The sequence below is a fragment of the Myodes glareolus genome, chromosome 2 (assembly GCF_982192425.1).
Source record: "Myodes glareolus chromosome 2, mMyoGla1.1, whole genome shotgun sequence".
NCBI classification, from domain to species: domain Eukaryota; kingdom Metazoa; phylum Chordata; class Mammalia; order Rodentia; family Cricetidae; genus Myodes; species Myodes glareolus.
Window position 1 is genome coordinate 1290894 of NC_142027.1, and position 20465 is coordinate 1311358.

The following is a 20465-nucleotide window of genomic DNA, read 5'->3' on the forward strand; positions in this document are numbered from 1 at the left end:
AGACTCTTCTAACTGCAGTTTATTCAGGAACCTTGAACAACCTTCTGACCCTGGGGCAAAGCCCCCTCAAAGCTAGAATAGCCTCTGGGTAGCCAACCCCAGGAAGCCACATGAAAAATGGGGATAGGCCCAGGTACACAGAAGCAAGCGTGATTATGAGTTTTGGCCAAAAATGAAAATGTTTATGATTAGAGAGCACTCATCGTTGGGGAGGGGAGGAAGAAGCCAGTGCCATCTTTAAGGCGTGGCACAAAGCAACTCTCTACAGTTTCTCTCCAGTATGGATTCTTTCATGATTTTGTAGATTACTGAGACGTGCAAAGGCTTTACCACACTGATTACATTCATAGGGTTTCTCTCCAGTATGGATTCTTTCATGACTTTGTAGATTACAGTGCTGTGCAAAGGCTTTACCACACTGATTACATTCATAGGGTTTCTCTCCAGTGTGGGTTTTTTTATGTTTTTGAAGACTACTGTGATATGCAAAGGCTTTACCACATTGATTACATACACAGGGCTTCTCTCCAGTATGGGCTCTTTCATGACATTGAAGACTACTGTGCTGTGCAAAGGCTTTACCACACTGATTACATTCATAGGGTTTCTCTCCACTGTGGGTTCTTTTATGTTTTTGAAGACTACTGTGATATGCAAAGGCTTTACCACACTGATTACATTCATAGGGTTTCTCTCCAGTATGAGTCCTTTTATGTGTTTGGAGAGTACAGTGCTGTGCAAAGGTTTTACCACACTGATTACATTCATAGGGTTTCTCTCCAGTATGGGTTCTTTTATGATCTCGAAGACTACTGTGATGTACAAAGGCTTTACCACACTGACTACATTCATAGGGTTTCTCTCCAGTATGGGTTCTTTCATGACTTTGAAGATAACTGTGATGTGCAAAGACTTTACCACATTGATTACATTCATAGGATTTCTCTCCATTATGGGTTCTTTTATGATCTCGAAGACTACTGTGATATGCAAAGGCTTTACCACATTGATTACATTCACAGGGCTTCTCTCCAGTATGGGTTCTTTTGTGCCTTTTAAGATCACTGTAATGTGCAAAGGCTTTACCACATTGATTACATTCATAGGGCTTCTCTCCAGTATGGGTTCTTTCGTGCCTTTTAAGATCACTGTAATGTGCAAAGGCTTTACTACATTGATTACATTCATAGGGCTTCTCTCCAGTATGGGTTCTTTCATGCCTTTGAAGATGACTGTGATGTGCAAAGGTTTTACAACACTGATTACATTCATAGGGCTTCTCTCCAGTATGGGTTCTTTCGTGCCTTTTAAGATCACTGTAATGTGCAAAGGCTTTACTACATTGATTACATTCATAGGGCTTCTCTCCAGTATGGGTTCTTTCATGCCTTTGAAGATGACTGTGATGTGCAAAGGTTTTACCACAATGATTACATTCATAGGGTTTCTCTCCAGTATGGCTTCTTTCATGACTTTCAAGATGACTGTGATATGCAAAGGCTTTACTACATTGATTACATTCATAGGGCTTCTCTCCAGTATGGGTTCTTTCACGCCTTTTAAGATCACTGTAATGTGCAACAGTTTTACCATACTGATTATATTTACAGGGTTTCTCTCCAGTGCATATTCGTTTATGCATTTGAAGATGACTATGATGTGAAAAGGCACTACCACACTCATTTCCTTCATAGCATTTCAATCTAGTATTTGTTTTTTCATGATTGTGAAGATGACTGTCATATGCAAAGGTTTTAACACATTGAGTATATGCAGAACTCTTTTTTCTAGTTTGACTTTTTTCAAGCCTACAATGAGAATGGTACATGTGAAAGCATTACTACATTTAATACATTGTTGAATATTTTTATCTGATTAAGTTAATTTTACAATTTAGTCCTATTTTAAAGAGGAATTATATGTTAAGGTTTTATCACCATGTTTACAATATTGTTTTTCCCCTTCATTAAGGCTTGCTTTCCATCGTTGAAGATAACTGATAACAGCCTTTAATATATGGTTCACATTTACAGAATCTTTTTTCTTGTATGAGAACTTTCATATATTTGAAGAGAACTGAAAAAACTCAGAGCTTTACCACTCTTATTGCATTCATAACATTTCCTATACTGCAAATGATGCTACATTTGCTAAGTGAACTAGGACACAGAGAAGTTTTTGCACAGTCCTAGTACTCATGGTGCTTTTCTGAAATGTCAGTTTGTTGATATATTACTTGTATACGGGTACATCAAATTCAATAAGTATACTTAACATGGGGACTGCTACATATTTTCTATTTGTTCTGAGAGAGGTATGATAAATCTTTTCACATCCCTATGCTCATGTGTCTTGTATCCAGAGTAATAAATGATGTACCTAGTAAAGGAAGAATAACAAATATAAGGTTTCCACATTGAGTTCACACAGTTTGACTTTCTGTCCTCATAGACTTGTGGATTAAGGCAACTCCAAAACAGCTGCCCCTTGATTTGTAACTCTAAATGCCCCCTCACTAAACTTAACACAGTCACACGTATATGGGTTAAACTACCTTTTCTATGGACTATTAGTGTAATAGATAGTTTTAGAGATATACTTATCACCTATTCAGCATGCATATCTTTTATAATATGAATAATATGAGATAAATGGATTGGAAACTTTACAATAATATAATAGCTCTCATTGTATTATGATTCAAATGGTAATATAGGTTAAGACATTGTTTTCTTAACTTCTTTCTTAAAACAATGGCTTGCAAATATAGTTCACCTATCTGAAATTAAGGTACATGATTTTGTGAGAATTTAATAAACATCAATGCACTTTATTATTTACACTGTTGCTTTTGTTAAAGCATATAGGATACATTAAAAATTCTTCAGAGGTACATTTGTATCAACTTATACATGAAAATTACCTTTCATGTCTTCTAGAATTTTGACAATGTTCTTCAAAATTATGGTCTTCCCAACTGTATCCTAAAATAGAATGCCAGAAATTGTATGATTTATATTTAAAAATGTAAAAAAATTAGTTACCATTTGAAGCAACCCTTACAACCATGACTGATTTATTTACCCCATTCTTCTTTTTTAATCATAGTACAAAAGAGCATCAGTAACCAATGAATAATTGTCCCCTTATATGTCTTACCTATAGTAGTGAGGTTTCTGTAGGTCTCTACCATCACATCTTTGTAGAGACTCTTCTGGGAAGGATCCAATAAAGTCCATTCTTCCCAAGTGAAGTCAACATGCACGTCATCATAGGTCACTGAATTCTAAAATATGGTATACATGTGTACAACAGAAAGTATGATTTTGACAACACTGTAAATGTATACTTCTTTGACAGTATATTCATATAATTCTGGTGCTCCCCATACTTATTACATGACAAAGACATCATAATTTAATCACCAAGACACTTTAGGAGCAAACTGAATAGGAGGTTCACCTCTGCCATTTCTGAACCCTTTGAATGGGATATCACCTTGCAAGAGAAATGTTTAATAACCAACAATGAAAGATACATAAACAGAACATCAGTACAGAGTACAGATAAGAAAAATTGTATGAATGATTAATTCCTAACTACAAAAAAGAAAATAAAATAAAAAAAGCTGGATGCATTGAATCATGGCTCTCTAACCTTTGCACTCAGAAGGCAGAGGCATGTATATCTATCTGCCTCGGAGTTGAATACCAGCCTAGTCCATGAAATCACTTCTAGGGCAGCCAGAAATACATGTTAAATACCTGTTTCACATGGAAAAAAAATCAATCAAACAAGCATAAAAGCTAGAAATAACTCAGGTTTTTGCTGAAGTTTCTACAAAGAGTTACGCATTCGCTTCAACTCTTTATTCATCTACCAGAAACCTGAAGTGCCCCAGTTTAAACTGCAACATTAATGAGATTTTACTAAAAGGCACCATGTGTTTAAAAAATTACAAATGGATAAATGAAAACAATAGAAATTAATATGCTCATTACAAATAATCAACACGGAGTAGGAAAGATGTCTCAACAGGAAAGAGTCCTCCTGGTCTTGCATACAGGTGGGCTCAAGGACTTACATGGATGAACCATAACAATCCATTCCTCAAGTTCAAGGTTTCTAATACCATCTTTTGATCAATGTAAAGACCAGGTACTCACATGGTGCATATCCAAGTATTCAGGTATAATAATCTTTTTAAAATAAAAATTCAAAACAAACAAAAAGACAGGAAGAAGTTTATGCACCTGCAATCCAATAACACAGAAGGCACAGGCAGTATTAATGTCATGAGTACATGCTATCCTGGGAAACATAGTGATACCCTCTGTCAAATTTTAAAATTCAAGATATGGGTGAAGCTCAGTACAACAGCATATGCTTGATAGGAACAAAACCACTATACAACAATATAAAAACTAAAAAGCCCACCTTTAATCCCAGGACTTGGGAGTCAGAGGTTCTCTGAGTTTGAAGCCAGCCTGATATATAGAGCTACTTTCAGGACAGCTAGGGCAACACAGACAAACCTTGTCTTCAAAAAATAACAAACAAAAATGAAAACAGTAGGCTACCAAACCACCTTAGTACCAAATAACAGTGAAGTCTACTGAATCTTGTATAATTTAGTGATAGAGTTTATGATGGTGGAAAGTTATGACAGCAAAAGAAGAAAGCTGACTGATTAGTTTCAACCACAATACAGCAGGCACAAAGAACAGGAAATGGGTTGAGGATGTAGAAACTCAAATTTTGGAATTCCTTTCTTTATGCTGTGATTATCATTAGTTAATGAAGAAACTGAATTGGGACTATAACAGAGCTTTAGGACAGAACTTAGGTAGGTGGGGAAAACTAAACTGAATGCTAGAAGGAAGAAAGCAGAGTCAGAGAGAAGTCATGTTGTAGAAGGAGCAGTGGGCTGCATTCCCGCCTGGCTCCTGCATGGCTAGCTTTACACCCAGAAATAACAACACACAAACTGTATTCATTTAAACACTGCCTGGCCCATTAGTTTCAGACTCTTATTGGCTAATTCTCAAATCTTGCTTTAACCCATATTTAGTAATCTGTGTAGCACCATGAGGTGGTGGCTTACCAGGAAAGATCCTAACCTGCGTCTGTCTTGGAGAGGAATGTCATGGTGATTGTCTCACTGCCTTCTTCCCAGTATTCTGTTCTGATTACTACACCTACCTAATTTTCTGTCCTATCAAAGGGCCAAGGAAGTTTCTTTATTAACTGATGAAAGTACACATAGACAGATGACACTCCTCCATCAGAGACAGATGCTGAGAAATTTACCTGGTAAGCCACAGCCACATGACAATACACAAATTAATAGAAATTGATTAAATTAATACGTAAGAGTTAGCCAATAAGAAGCTAGAGCTAATTGGCTAAGCCCTGATTTAATTAATACAATTTCTGTGTGACTACTTTGGAGCTGAGCAGCTGGGAACTAACAAGCGGCTTCCCACAACAAACTGGTGCCCACACAGCCAACTAAAAGTCACTTAAAACCTTAGAGAGCTAGGAAAGGAATTCTAGACACTAAAAAATGAAGTTTAGCCACATTTATTTCCCCAAATGGATTTTGCTTAATGGTAACATGTTGTGGCTCCTTTTAGAGAAGTATTCCTGATTTAGAGGTAGCAGAAAAAAAGCTGAAGATTTTCATATAGTTATCCTCTTGGATATTGGAAGTAGACAAGATTGCCAGGCAACACTTGGGTGCACGGGGGTGTGCGGAGGGTGGATGTAAGGGGAGATGGGTAGAGAGAAGGGAGAAGGGGAGGATTTGGGAAAGCTTGGGAGAATGGGATGGGTGGGATGGAGGAAGGGTGGATATGGGAGCAAAGAAGTAAATATCTTAATTAAGGGAGCCATTTTAGGGTTTGAAAGAGACTTGATTCTAGAGGGGTTTCAAGGTCCAAGGAGAAGTCCCCAGAATGTTCCTTGGGCAGCAGAAGAGAGGGTGCCTGAACTGGCCTTGTCCCATAGCCACACTGATGAATATCTTGCATATCACCTTAGAACCTTCATCTGGCAATGGATGGAGATAGAGACAGAGACTCACACTGGAGCACTGGACTTAGCTCCCAAGGTCCAAATGAGGAGCAGAAGGAGGGAGAACATGAGCAAGGATGTCAGGACCATGAGGGGTGCGTCCATCCACTCAGATGGTGGGACTGATCTAATGGGAGCTCACCAAGGCCAGCAGGACTGGAACTGGTGGAGCATATGATCAAACCGGACTCTCTGAATGAAGCTGTCAATGAGGGTTGACTGAAAAGCCAAGGACAAAGGCACTGGGTTTTGATTCTACTTCATGGACTGACATTGTGGGATCCTGGTTTGTTTGGATGCTCACCTTTATAGACCTGGATGGAGGGGGGAGGACCTTGGACTTCCAATGGGGCAGGGAACCCTGACTGCTCTTAGGACTAGAGAGGAAAGGAGAGGTGGGGAGGGAGAGGGAAAAGAGAGGCAGAGAGGAGGTGGAAATTTCTAATAAATAAATAAATAAATAAATAAAGCTGAAAATTATGAAATGCTGTCTTTCCAGACAGTGCTGCCAGAGTGAATTCTAACTCTTCTCCGAGGACCAACTATGGGGTCTGTGACCAGATTTGTAATAGCAACATAGACCCCGTGAAAGCCGGAAAATGGGGCAATGTACATGGCTCTTGGAGGCAGCAAATATGCCTCTGCCATGTTGTAATATGTGGAACAAGCAGGCAGGCCCTATTTACTCTACCAATGGCACAGCTTAAGTTCATTAGAAGTGCTTAGCATTTTAAGAAGCACTCCTTATTTTTCAAAAATAGAAGATAATGACAATTTCTGGGATCAATACAGCTGTAGCTTCCAAGATCATATAGGATTCGCCTCTGTAAGCTGTAAATATGCTTTATTCCCATTGGTTAATACAAAAAAATCTGCTTTGGGCTTATGGCAGCTCATGATAGAGCAAGGTAGGAATTCCAAGCAAAGATAGAGGTGAAAGAAAGGAGAGTCAGGGAGATACCATGTAACTGCCAAAGGAGACAGATGCCGGATGGAACCTTACTGGTAGGCCACAACCATTGGCAATACACAGATTAATAAAAATGGGTTAATTTAAGATGTAAGTGTTGCTTAATAAGAAGCCAAAGCTATTGACGAAGCAGTGATGTAATCAACATAATTTCTGTGTAATTATTTCTGGGCAGCCAGGAAACAAAGAGCCTCTGTCAACAGAATGGTGTCAAAATGAGGCAACTTCATCAACAAAAAACCTAAGAGAGTTAAAAAAAGTCTAGACACAAAAGAACAGAGTTAAGTAAGACTTCTTGAAAGCCACATATTTTTCCAGATGGGCTTTGTTAGATGACAGCAAGCAACGGTGCCAGAAAGCTCCTATAAGAGAGATCTTCCTGACTCAGCATTGGCAACAATTGATGCACAGCTTCTTTAGGGAAAGGCTTCCTGCTTTGTGCTGGCACAAATAGCTCTGTCTCTTTGGGGAGGTACTGCACTGAAATGGGGTCTCTGTGCACCATGTAACAAACTGCTCAATGGAGACATAGACACACCAAGTTCCTGGACCTGGGGCACAGAGAATGGCTCACAGAGCTGGCAATAAACATACCTCTGCCATGTTGGACTAAGTAGAGCAAGCAGGCAGGGCTGAGGAGTTGGTCCTAGCCATGCCTGTTCAGCATTTTAAAAACATGCTTCTGGTCAGAAAATAATTACAAATATGCAAATAAACAGATTCAGATTAAAAGACCTGTAAATGGGTCACAGTGTATAAATGTAAGCAAGCTTGAGAGAGAGAAGACAGTCACAGATTAAAGGAGTAAAGAAAAATAAGCCATATAAATATGGGAAATACACAGAGAGTATAGATTATGTGTATTATTATATTTTCTTTGAGTTTTTTGACTGTGAATGAGTTAAGTACAGAGAGACATTTCATCTTATGGGCTGCTAAGCCAAACCAATATATAGTTTATAGGTATCTTGACTTCAAAATTTGGGTCTAAGGATATGTTGCTTTGGAAAAAAGGTTCTGCTTATGTTTCTGCAGAGGATGAGAACCTGTTGATTCCTTCCAGAAAAAGGTGGTATGATGGACCAAGATCCCCTGATAGGTTCCATGAACCCTCAAAAATACTTAGCCCAACAAAAAGCAGAAAGCAGTTTGAAGAAAACTACTCCAAAATTCCCAAATACTGTTTATAAAGGTTTATTTACATTTAAAGGGGATATGACATAGAGATAATATTTTGTATTTGTACAGATTTTGGTCTATTGATACATATTTAAGGTCAATATTGCTAAATGAATCTTTGCTCTTGTTTAAGGTATTTGATAAATACAAATTAACAGTCATTTATAATAGTTAAACTTGGAGTCATATTAGCTAGGCTTTCTAGATGTACGGAGATATATTTCATATGGATAGATATTCTTCAAATCTTTCAAAGACATACAGAATATGGCATTTTAAATGTTTTAAAAACAGGCCTTTTCATGACAGTGAGACATGTCTCCTTCTGGTAGCAGCAATTATTAAGAGAGGTTGATGGGCATTGAATCAATGTGGAATTTGTCTTCAATGTGACAAGGCTAGCCATTTGGGCAAGAAACTGCTCTTGCTTGGATTGCTTGATGGTATGTTGTATAAACTGCACATGCAGGACCTACAAAAAATGACTGTTAATGTTGCCTAAAGAAGGTGAGACAGTGCCTGCTTCATGAAAGAGTCTGTTAGACATTCTGAAGGACATAAAAAAGGTGACTGAGAAACTGCCATTATAGGTGGAATTGTCTTTGAAATTTTCTGCTTCATGGAAAAGTCTGCCAGACACTATGGGCCTGTAAACTGAAGATGGATGCCCCAATGTTACAAAAGAACTTTGGGAAACAGTCCAGGCAGCAAGATGTCTTTGTCAAATCTAGAGTTTTGGAAGTGCTTATAATTACTTAGGAAATATATATCCTTCTGGAGTCTTTGCTGGAGTTGAAGAAAGACAGTTTTATAATTATAATAGATTAGATATAAAACTTTAGACTCACAAAGATAGAATAGATGATAGAGTATTTTCCTTAATAGAGATATTTTCCTTAATATGCCAAATTTAATGGACTAAATATTGTAACTATAATTCTTGCTTGATGATTTTTTTGTTATATGTAATCTTGCTATATCAAAGTTAAAAACCTTTCTTTTTATTTAGACAGAAAGGTGGGTGTTGTACTATTCCCCTCTGTATGCTGTGATTATGTTTTATTCCCATTGGTTAATAAGGAAACTGCTTTGGGCCTATGGCAGCACAGAATAGAACAAGGTGGGAATGCCAAATGGAGATAGAGGAAAAAAGAAGGCAGAATCAGGGAGATGCGATGTAGCCACTGAATGAGACAGATGCTGGATGGAAACTTACCAATAGGTCACAACCATGTGGCAATACACAGATTAATAAAAATAGGTTAATGTAAGATGTAAAAGTTACTTAATAAGAAGACTAAGCTATTGTGTATGCAGTCCTATAATTAATAAAATTTCTGTATAATTATTACGAGTCTAGGCACTGGGGAAATGACCAAGCTCCCTATGTCTATAAAAGGATATAATGAAGTTTGCAAGCTATACAGCACACACAAGATTAATATCTAAGTTCAATTGTCCTGTTAAGCATTCATGATTCCTTGACTACTAAGTGATCATACAAAGAAGCACAAATCAGCCTGAATGCTTCACTGCCTGAGGGAATGCAACAGTCTGTCAGGAACTGGGAGGTATAGAGTGACCCAGGAACCATGGACTTTAACCTGGTCTCTCAAGGCAGTTAGGATGGGCCAACTCCATGATTCCCTGAAGAGCCTACTGCCCAGTAAAATCCTATGACCTTGACCTCCACTGTCTGCCATTATTGCAACATTCCCATCTTCTAGGTTCTACAAGAACAGATGATTAAGTTCTTTGTCCAATTTTCTAATATTTTAAGCATTCTTATAAGAGTCAACATTTCCAGGTTCTTTGCAGCAACAAAATCCTCTTTGAGTCCCACTTTTGTTCCAACTTTCTTCTCTGTTGCTGTTATTAAATTAGGCAATCAAAAGCAACTCAGGTAATGAACATGTTTATTTGGTTGTTAACCCTATTTCACAATTCTTCCTTATGAGAGCTTAGGCTAGATACTCAAGCTAATAACTAAAGGCAAAACAAGTGGAACCATTGTTTTCTGGCTTTCCCTCTTGCTTTGTCACTGTCTTGTGCTCAACTGGCTCTCCTATCTATCCCAGGGCTGCTTGCTCAGAGATATAGCCAACTCAGTGGAAGAGCCTTCCTATATCAATCAAAATCAACAAATCTCTCTCAGATACCTAAATCAGGTATTCTGAACTAGGCATACTCTCAATTGGTATTTTCTCAGATCACTCTAAGCTATGTCATGCTGATAGCTGAGGCTATCTAGAAAGAGACAATAATATACAAGAAGGCTTTAACGATCCAAAGGCACTGTATTAATCATCAATCACTTAAGCAGCAAAAACACAAACAAAGATAGATATGCCAGGAAATGGAAAGAGGCAAATATCTAAGATAAAGAAGAGAAAACTAAAACTGTCTCTCCACAGAAACTTCCCAAACCAACAAAAACTCAAAGAGTTCATAACATGAGAAATCTGAATACAAAATTGGTGAGACCATTATTTTCCAGAAAATAAGCAATATACTTAGATAACAATGAATAAAATCAACAACATAGATGGGTAGCACTGACAAAGACACACTATGCTCCTTTAAATAAAAACTACAAGATTCTAACCAAAATCAAACTCTAAGAAATCACTGACCAGCACTCATCCTATACACTTCAGTTCTTTATCCTTTACCAATAATAGAAAATTGCTTGGGTGAGGAGGGCTGTTACACCAAAACTGGAGAGATTCACTTGAAACCTTCTCATGTCTTGCCTTCATAGAAAATGGCTTGACTACTAAAAAGAAACTCATTATCTTATAGTAAAGAAAAAAATATCTGTTAGGATCACTTAGATACCATTTTGCTCCCCCTGACTGATGATTGCCTGTAAGTCTGCAATCAGAGTGAGGAAATGAAAACATTTTCAAACAAAATGCAAGTTAACAGATTTTTAAAGAATCAGTGGACACCTTAAGCAACTTGTTTTACTCTAACTGCTTTATAAGTCACAAGCATTTTTAAAAACAAGTTTATTGCTATTTTTTGCTATGTTTGTGCATGTGTGAGAATGTCTTCCATATGTATACAAGTAACATACAAAAAAGAGGGGTTTAGTTGCCCTGTATCTGAAATGATAGAGTTATGAGCCTCACAACTTGAGTGTAGGTATCTGATCTCAGGTCACCTCCAAAATGATTATGTGCTGAGCCACCTGCCAACATCCATAATACCTTTTATCCAATAAACCAAAAGTTTCTCACAGATTAACAACAAGAGCAACAAAACCTAAATAAATAAAGTAAATAAATGATCCTTGGAAACATGATGCATCAAAATTAAGATGACGTGTATGATAAATCTGTAGAATAACTGAATATAGTACAATGACAATTCCCAACAATTTACAACAGAAAAGCTGATTACAAAGCTACGTTCATATTGGAAGCACTCAGAGTAATCAATGGAATTATGAAAAAATAGTACACACACTGACATAATATGACTTCTTTTTGGGCAGTGGTGGTACATACCTTTAATCCCCACACTCAGGAGGAAGAGCCAGGAGGATCTCTGTGAGTTTGAAGCCAGTCTGCTCTACAGCGAGAGTTCCAGGACAGGCTTCAAAGCTATAGAGAAACCCTGTTCCGGGAAAAAAATTACCACAAAACTGATCAATCAAGAATGTGTATGGTATTTGGGAAAGAGGATGGAGAGAGAAAGCCAAGAATAAAAGTAGGAAAACATAGTCCGCTATTAATCAAAAGACCAAAGGAAATTTAGTCAGGAAACCTGTGGTCTTGACCAATGTTAGCCAGCTACCTGTGAATCTATGTGTATAGAAATTAAATAAAGACTTCTGATGGTGTAGGCCAGTCCTGTGATAGGGTCATTTTATCCCCCAAAGGGAGCCGTGACCACAAAGGTTAAGAAACCCTGCTCTAAGCTGATATAAATAAACAGCACTTAAGAAAAAATGGAATGAAATTATTAAACTAGGAAACATTGAAAAATAGAACAGTAATGCATTTAATGAAAATAAATGTTAAAAATGATATCAATAATTGATGATTTAAAATGATTTAAAAAACAGTAGAAAACTTATCTATACTAAATCTGAAATGGAGTAGCCCCTTCCCTGATAGAGAGAATGCCATTAATATGAGAATGTATGACTTTGTTCCATGTAAAATATTAGCTACTGAGTGCTGTAATGTGATGGTGCTACAGTCAATCGCCTGTTTCTCCAACCTTTCAGCTGACTTAACTATGTCAACTAAGGTTGTACATATCTGCATAGGAGAGTTCTCTACTTGGAAACTGAATATTTAGTAGTTCAAGCTATCCTCCCTAAATTGTACACCCACCAACTCTGTCTGTCTTGATTCACATGGAAGAAATTAATACATGAAGGGAAATTACAAAGAAAGTCACTCACCATGCCACATCAGTCCTTCTTTGTAATGGAGACCCCTGCAGTGCAGCCTGTGACCTAGCCATTATCTACTGTGTTTCCTCCTACATTGAACACGGAACAATATTCCTCCTCTTCTGGTCTGAAGGGAGAAGCCATGCTCCACACACAAATCCTTTCCTGTTCTGCAATGGACAGTCCACTATGTGACGCAAACACAATTTTAGAACTGTGTGGTGCTGCAGACATGTAATCCAAGTTTTAGTGTTTAGTCAAGAGGAGAACAAGGGCAATGCCTTGTGGGGCTACAGACAGACAGGGTTCAAGCACATCTCAATCAAAATAGGAGACCTTGACTCAAAATTAGTTTTCAAAAAGACTGGAGATTAATTCTACAATTAATACCTTTACGGCACAACAGAACTTAATGTTGGTTGTGACCCTGTAATGGCCCCTTGAGCAGCATTTAGAAGCCAGTTTTTTAATGGAGGGATGGTCATTTGTGCTGGTTGTAAATCAGGCTTGTCTGCTTTGTTATGGGAATGTACCTGGATAATCCTGGGAAACAAACTTTTATATTTTATCATACTAATCTCTAACAGGTTAGAATAACATTACCTTTGGGGTATCTGGGGGTGGGGCTCTCCCTTACGTAAATTCTACGTTGTGATTTAATGTTTCCCAAGAACTGGAAATTCTATTTCCATCAATTCTACTCTGCTACATCACAGTTTAGCAGTGGAGTGCTATTCTATACAGGAAATACTGTTTACAAGCTCCACAGAATAAATTCAGGATGGATTCTAAACCTAAATATTAAATGTTCAATGTGCAGAACTTCTGAAAGATACTAGAGGGACCAGGGCTCTCTGACCTTGGTTAATCTGTGTTCCATTGCGACAATACAAGCACTAAGGGAGCTTGCATTTCACAGCGAAGTCAACAACAAGGGTATTTCAAATCACAGTCCCGCTACCAAATCTCTGAACAGGCGCAGTAAGGATAGTGAAGTCACTCAGAGGCTGCCAGACAGCTCCGGAATTTCAAAAAATATGCAGAATCACGCAGGATCACTCAGACCCTGCTGGGGCATGCAGGACCCCAAGGACCAGGCAGAAACATGGTGAACTCTGCACCAGGCCAGAGGAGGATGCACAACACTGTCTCCCATATGGCTCAGCCAGCTACTTCTCCCAATCTGAGAAGAGCCCCAAGCTCACCACATTGTGATTTTCCAGCTTGTCCATGCTTTGCTCAGCTTACTGCACTCACATCAGAGAACAAAAAACCACAGAGGACTCGGACTTCTCTTCAAAGTCAAGCTTGAAAACGGCCGCCGCCGGAAGAATCCTGCACAACTTCTGACTTGCAGGTCACCTGAGGGCCTGATTGGCTAGTGAGGTCTGAGTGACAAGAACACCTTCCTTATTGGTACAGTATACTTAAAGACACAGCACAATATTTCCTGGCCGCGACTTCCAGTCAGACACAGAACTTTTCCAGCCACAGGCTGCAGGATTGACTTTGAAGAGGAGCTGGTGCCAGAGATTTTGGGGCTGCAGTGTGATCGCTGCTGCAGCGAGCTGAGCGGAGAATTTGGGAAAGCTGGAAAACTACGACATGGTGAGAGCTGGGCTGCTGGCCCGAGATGGGGCGGAGCAGATGAAGAGGTGTGGAGCCAGTATGGTGGGTCCTCCCCGGATCTGGGTGAGAACCTGCAGCCACATTCCCTGCCCTGTGAATTCTCTTGCAGCCCTTGCAAGTCCTTGGACCAAGAGGCAGGCCTTTGAATAACAGCTCCTTGGGCTGAATTTGCTCATAGCATTAGTACTAGGGAGCTGTATGTAGAAACATTTTTCTATTCAACTCCTGTGTGGTTTTGTGCTTCCATGAAAAGCAGGTTGCCAAACTCGGAGAGGCCTAGATTCCCCAATATCTTCTAGACCTTCAGCACTTTGCATTTAATCTCTACCTGTAAGATCCATTTGATTAATTTTGTGAAGGTTGTAAAAGGCATCTCATTTGTTGTGTTGCACTCAACTACTCCGAGTCTCACAAAATAGAATTTAGCTGGGGGAGGACCCAAAAGCATATGCTGACTAAGCCTATTAGAGATGCTAGAATACACATTTGTTCACCAGGATTTTCCAGGTATTGTCTCCAAATCGTTACAAAAAAGCTCCCCCACCCCTACAACCAGCCTCTAGACCCATCCCCATATATCAAAGAACAGGCCTCTAAGCTGTTCAAGGTAGCATTACAGGGTCACAACCAACCTTAAGGCCTGGTATGCCATAAAGTTGCAGTTTTCTTCTTGAGAAAATCATAGTTCTAACAGATCCACAGTAAGACACCAGGTACAAGTATTTGAAAAGTAGAACACTGTCGTGTTAAGGAGTGACCTGATCAAGCAAGGTTTTCATTTAGGCCCTCGGGCAGGGAGGTGGAACAGCCTGAGGCCTAGGCCTTGAAAACTTTTCTTATGGCCTGAGGTATTGATGATAAATCAGAGCTCCTTTGAAACCTGGAATATGTTTGGGACCAGGGCCTTTGTGGACTGGTTGCTTCAGATCCTGAGAATCCAACTCTTTCCACCAGATTGAGCTATGGTTATCAGTCCCAAGGTTACTGTAGGCTTAGTAATTAATGTTTTGAAATACTCTGCTCCCCTTGTGTAGCATTGCTTGATTAGCTTCCTCCTGAATTTGTCCCACTACTGACTTCATAGAAGCCTCCCATTTCCTTCCATTTCCCTACTGGAACTAGTAAAGATGCTATTTTTTCTTGAGAAGCTAACTTGGCATGGGACATAGCTTGTGCTAGACCTCCCCAGTCCAGCTTTTATCTTTCCACTTTCTACTTGTCTTTTCTTGCTCATACCCTGTGACCTTCACTATAGGACCCTGCCACTGAAGAATGACCTGATGTTCAAGGTCTCTGAGAATATCTTTGCTGTGCAACTCTCCCATCTGCCTAAGTTCCTAGACTGGCAAGTTGCCTGTCTCTATTTAAATTGTTGAAAGTGTAACCTGGAGTGTGACCCTAAAAGACACTGAAGGATAATGGCATATGTGGGATGAAAAATCTATCTAACTGATTTGAGCGTCAGTTAGAGATGGATGCATATCATCATTAGAGAGATTAGATTTTTTTATTAAGTATATGAAGTGATTTCACACATGTTATTATTAATTAATTCTAGAATAGCTGCATTTCCATCCCATTAGAAAAATGTTGCTGAGACAAGCTTTCCTATGTTGACTCAGGTTGGTTTGATTCCATCTGTTGCTCTCTAGGGCAATGACCTTGCTGTCCTCTATATTACATTTTCAAAATTCTTAAGTTAAATGACTGTACCACCTCAGAGTTTTAAAATTATCCATTTGAGTCATGTAGCCGACTATCTAATGCCGTCACAAGAAAAGGATTCACATGTGGAACATTGCTTCTGTCATCAGACCAAAATAGAAGAAATAGTTTATTATGTTCTCTGTAGGGAAAACAGGCTAGGAAATCAGCTGCCAGAGTCACCTTTATGAAGTAGGACCTGATTGTGGTATGGGATGGGAAGTGGTGATTTTGTAATTTTCCAGCATGTTTTAATTTATGTCACGTAAATGAAAACAGACCAGATTGTGTGGGTGTGCAATTTGGGAGGGTGTAACATGACGGGCCAGCTTGTTGGGGTTTCCGTCCCGCCCGGTACCCCAGAGCTGGCATACCCCAAGGAAAATCACACGGAGTCTACATCAGGTTATAAACTGATTGGCTCATTAGGTCAGGCTTCTTGTTAACTCTTATAACTTATATTAACCCATTATTCTCATCTATGTTAGCCATAATGGCTCAGTACCTTTTCCAGCGGGGGCAGCTTACATGTTGCTTCTTCAGTGATCTGCGCAGGAGTGGCTGAGAGAGCTTCTGCTTCCAGAATACTCCCAGTCTCTTTGCTCCACCCCTACTTCCTGTCTGGCTTTCCCGCCTATACTGCCTGCCTGGCCAATCAGCGTTTTATTAAAATATGATTAACAGAATACAGATAATTCTCCCGCACCATTTCCCTCTTTTTTTTTTTTTAAACAAAGGAAAATACCCATAATCCATTTGTTGGGAACGTGGGCGTAGTATTTCAGGCTACTTCCTGCTGGTTGGGGGCGCTGATGATCTTATGGGGACCTAAAGAAAATTTAGAGTTATAATCAAGTCCTGACTGAAGTATCCTGGGAGTCTTGATCATCTCAGGCTGCAGTCTTGAATCAGTTCTGGATGTAGAACTCTGTCATCTGGGCCATCTGTTCCTGTTGATTTCTCAGGTGGCCTCCCTTGGTCAAAGATGATTTTTCTTAACTCTGAATAAATCCATAGCCTCTCATTTTCTGTGGAAACAAAAGCAGAATCTCTTCTCCAAAGTAACATACCTTTTGACTTCAGTTTTGAAGCCAAGGTATTTTCAAAATGTCTATCTTGGGTTAGTTCAGCAGCATTTAAAAACAAATGTCTTTTGGTGACTGTTGCTCCATCCTCAGCATTCAAACAATTAAAAGAGAGCATAATAACACACAATATCAAGATTCTCTGTGTATTTTCCATCTTTATGCGGCTTTATTTTACTTCTATTTCTTTTATTTTTACTTTTACTTTTTGAGACAGGCTCTCTGTATATCTTTGTCCTGGAATAACTCTGTAGACCAGGCTGTTCTTGAACTCAGAGATCCTCCTGTTTCTGCCTCCCCAGTGCTGGGATTAAAGGTGTATGCTACCACACCTTGAACTCACAGAGATCTGTCTGTCCCTGCCTCCCAGGCATTGGGATTAAAGGTGTGCACTACCACACCTTGAAGTCACAGAGGTCAATCACTACCTCTGTCCCTTGAAGTCACAGAGGTCAATATGCCTCTGCCTCCCAGGCATTGGGATTTAAGGTGTGTACCACCACACCCAACTACTCTCTTTCTTCCTTTTTTTTTACATTAAGAACTTTAACTTTTAGCCTGCATATATTTTTAACACACTGTAAAATATTTAGAGGTTTTCTTCCTCTTTGAATCTCTCTTTACTGTATATCTCTCTTTTTCTGACCACATGAGCCTTTAATTTACTAAGCAATATGGAGAGCAGTGGCTTTGACGGCTAGATCCAACCCACTCCCCAGCTCTCCAGTCTCATGGCTGAGATACCAGCCAGAGCTGTGTTCATTGCCACAACTCTATGGCGTTTCAAGGTCCTTGCCAGCAAGCAAGCTGCAGCATTCTGCTCACAGACCACACTCAGTCAGACTGCCTGCCTGAAAGAGTCAGAGATTACCCTGTCAGGACAGCCCAGAAAGCCGGCATTGTAAAACAGCGCAGCTTTTTTCCTGCTACGACTGAAAACCGAAAAGCATGTGTTCCACTTTTCACCAACACCGTTTAAGTGTTTCGTGGCAGGACCTCTTAATGACCTGCAGGGTTTTGCAGCTAAAGCTGAGTCAGGAAACCTCTCTTAGATGAGAGCCTTGCTTGCCTCTAGCAAGCAAAGTAGACCCAAGAAATTGCTGCTATCAAGAAAACAAGCTTTACTCTATTCTTTCCCAAGCTTTCTCAAGCTTTCTGTGGATTCTGTTATCCACACGTTGGCGCCATATGTAACATGACGGGCCAGCTTGTTGGGGTTTCCGTCCCGCCCGGTACCCCAGAGCTGGCATACCCCAAGGAAAATCACACGGAGTCTACATCAGGTTATAAACTGATTGGCTCATTAGGTCAGGCTTCTTGTTAACTCTTATAACTTATATTAACCCATTATTCTCATCTATGTTAGCCATAATGGCTCAGTACCTTTTCCAGCGGGGGCAGCTTACATGTTGCTTCTTCAGTGATCTGCGCAGGAGTGGCTGAGAGAGCTTCTGCTTCCAGAATACTCCCAGTCTCTTTGCTCCACCCCTACTTCCTGTCTGGCTTTCCCGCCTATACTGCCTGCCTGGCCAATCAGCGTTTTATTAAAATATGATTAACAGAATACAGATAATTCTCCCGCACCAGGAGGGTTATCTTGAGCCAATGAATATTGAATTTCTAATTAGGCAGCTCTGAATATGTATGTTCAATCCTGCTTGGCACAGTTGTGTCAGCTCAAGGGTTTGAGAAACCAGCCATTGACTATAACTCTATGTGTCAGGTTACAGACCTCAGCAGCCAACATATACATATGGGCAATATCAATCTTATTAATGACATTCCCTCTACTAGGGAAGAATCTATTCTTTTTCAACATCAATATATCTAAGTTTTTTGGTTCTTAAAATACATTGATTTTATCATTTTAAAATCATTTATGGGTATCATTTTTAAATATTTTCTTTATTTTACATATTAAATATTTTCTTAATTTTATATACATTTTATATATATGGTCTTATCTCCATTTGTTTCTGTTCTCTAGTGTTCTAGGTCATTAATAGTCTTATTCCTTTTCTCTCAAGTGATGTTGATTATTGATTTCTGTGTAGAGCAATGTCTCCTATAGCTTAGGCTTGCCTCATGCTATGTAACTGAGAATTGGGAAACTGTTGTGAAATAGCGAACTAATTCCCAAATATGTAACAGAAATGGAGTTAGCTGCAACCAAATCCACAGTAAAGGACAACCACTCATTCACAAAGTAATGACAACAAATTCCTTGCTTCTTGGCTTAAAAACCTTTACCAAAGCTATTGGCTTTGATTAGTCAATCAAAATAAGGTGATTGAGCAATTATTGTATAATATTGTGGCTTATAACAAGAATTGAGCTCAGGACCTTACCCATAATAACTCCGTACTCTATCAATGCATTCTACAGCAGTCTAGCTGGTGTTTAGAAGAATAGGTCTTTCATTTATCTTACCCATCTACAAAACTCTGAAACATTTGTCTTGAGCTAGCTAAAACTTAATTTCTTTTTGAATAACAAGATTAAAAAAACTGTCTGTGTTTCACACCTGTACATGACAATTTTCATTTCAGTGTAACTCAGACGATTGATGAGAAGGGGACAATCATCTGTAAAACACAGGCATGACCTTATCCTTGATCTCATGTCCTACAGGTAACATGTAAGTGGTATAAATTTCAGGCACTTAAAGTAGAACTACCAAAATGTCAGAACTATGGGATGAGAGGGTTTTGTATAATCATCTTGTGCCCACATTATACAAAAATGAAAATATACCCATATGTACACCTCCCCTGTGATTCTGATGCTCGTAGAGACTTGGCTACAGCAAACAAAAGCTTTTTCTATAATGGATCCATGACTCAGCTCTTCATTGCTCACTTGCTGGCAGATGTGGAAATATTTACCTTGAACCAGTAGGCTGCCATTGTCAAATTCATGCCCTACATGGTCATCACAAATGAAAAGTGATGCAATATGGTGATTATGTTGTGTCAATGATTTCATTCCTATATTTTATCTTCCATCAGGTTCAGGATATATGATTTTGCACTGAAATTCTTCTCTTTTTTTGTTTTGTTTTTTTGAGACAGTGTTTCTCTGTAGCTTTTGGAGCCAGTCCTAGAACTTTAGCTCTTGTAGACCAGGCTGGCCTCAAACTCACTGAGATCTGCCTGCCTCTGCCTCCCGAGTGCTGGGATTAAAGGCATGTGCCACCACCGCCCGGCTGCACTGAAATTCTTGATCCATATTTTTACTGTGTTTTATGCTTGGTTATAGGTATAGGATGTCTTCATATTTTCTGCATATAACTACCCAGTTTGATAAGCACCATTTTAAAAGATATATTTTCTACAGTACAACTTTTGAACCTCATTTTAAAAATAATATAACACTTGGTTTATGAAATAATGTCATCTTCAATTCTATTCAAACA

At 39.1% G+C, this 20465-nt stretch overlaps 1 protein-coding gene across 1 annotated transcript; it reads right to left on the reverse strand.

Annotated features, from left to right (window-relative positions):
• Positions 1 to 262: 262 nt before the first annotated feature.
• Positions 263 to 6690, reverse strand: LOC148122857 (uncharacterized). Its single transcript, XM_087896693.1, has 5 exons — positions 6601 to 6690; positions 3160 to 3286; positions 2924 to 2984; positions 1156 to 1556; positions 263 to 735 (listed from the first exon to the last, which is right to left on the reverse strand). The coding sequence occupies exons 1-5, from the start codon at positions 6688 to 6690 to the stop codon at positions 263 to 265; spliced, it is 1152 nt and encodes a 383-aa protein (XP_087752819.1).
• Positions 6691 to 20465: the final 13775 nt, after the last annotated feature.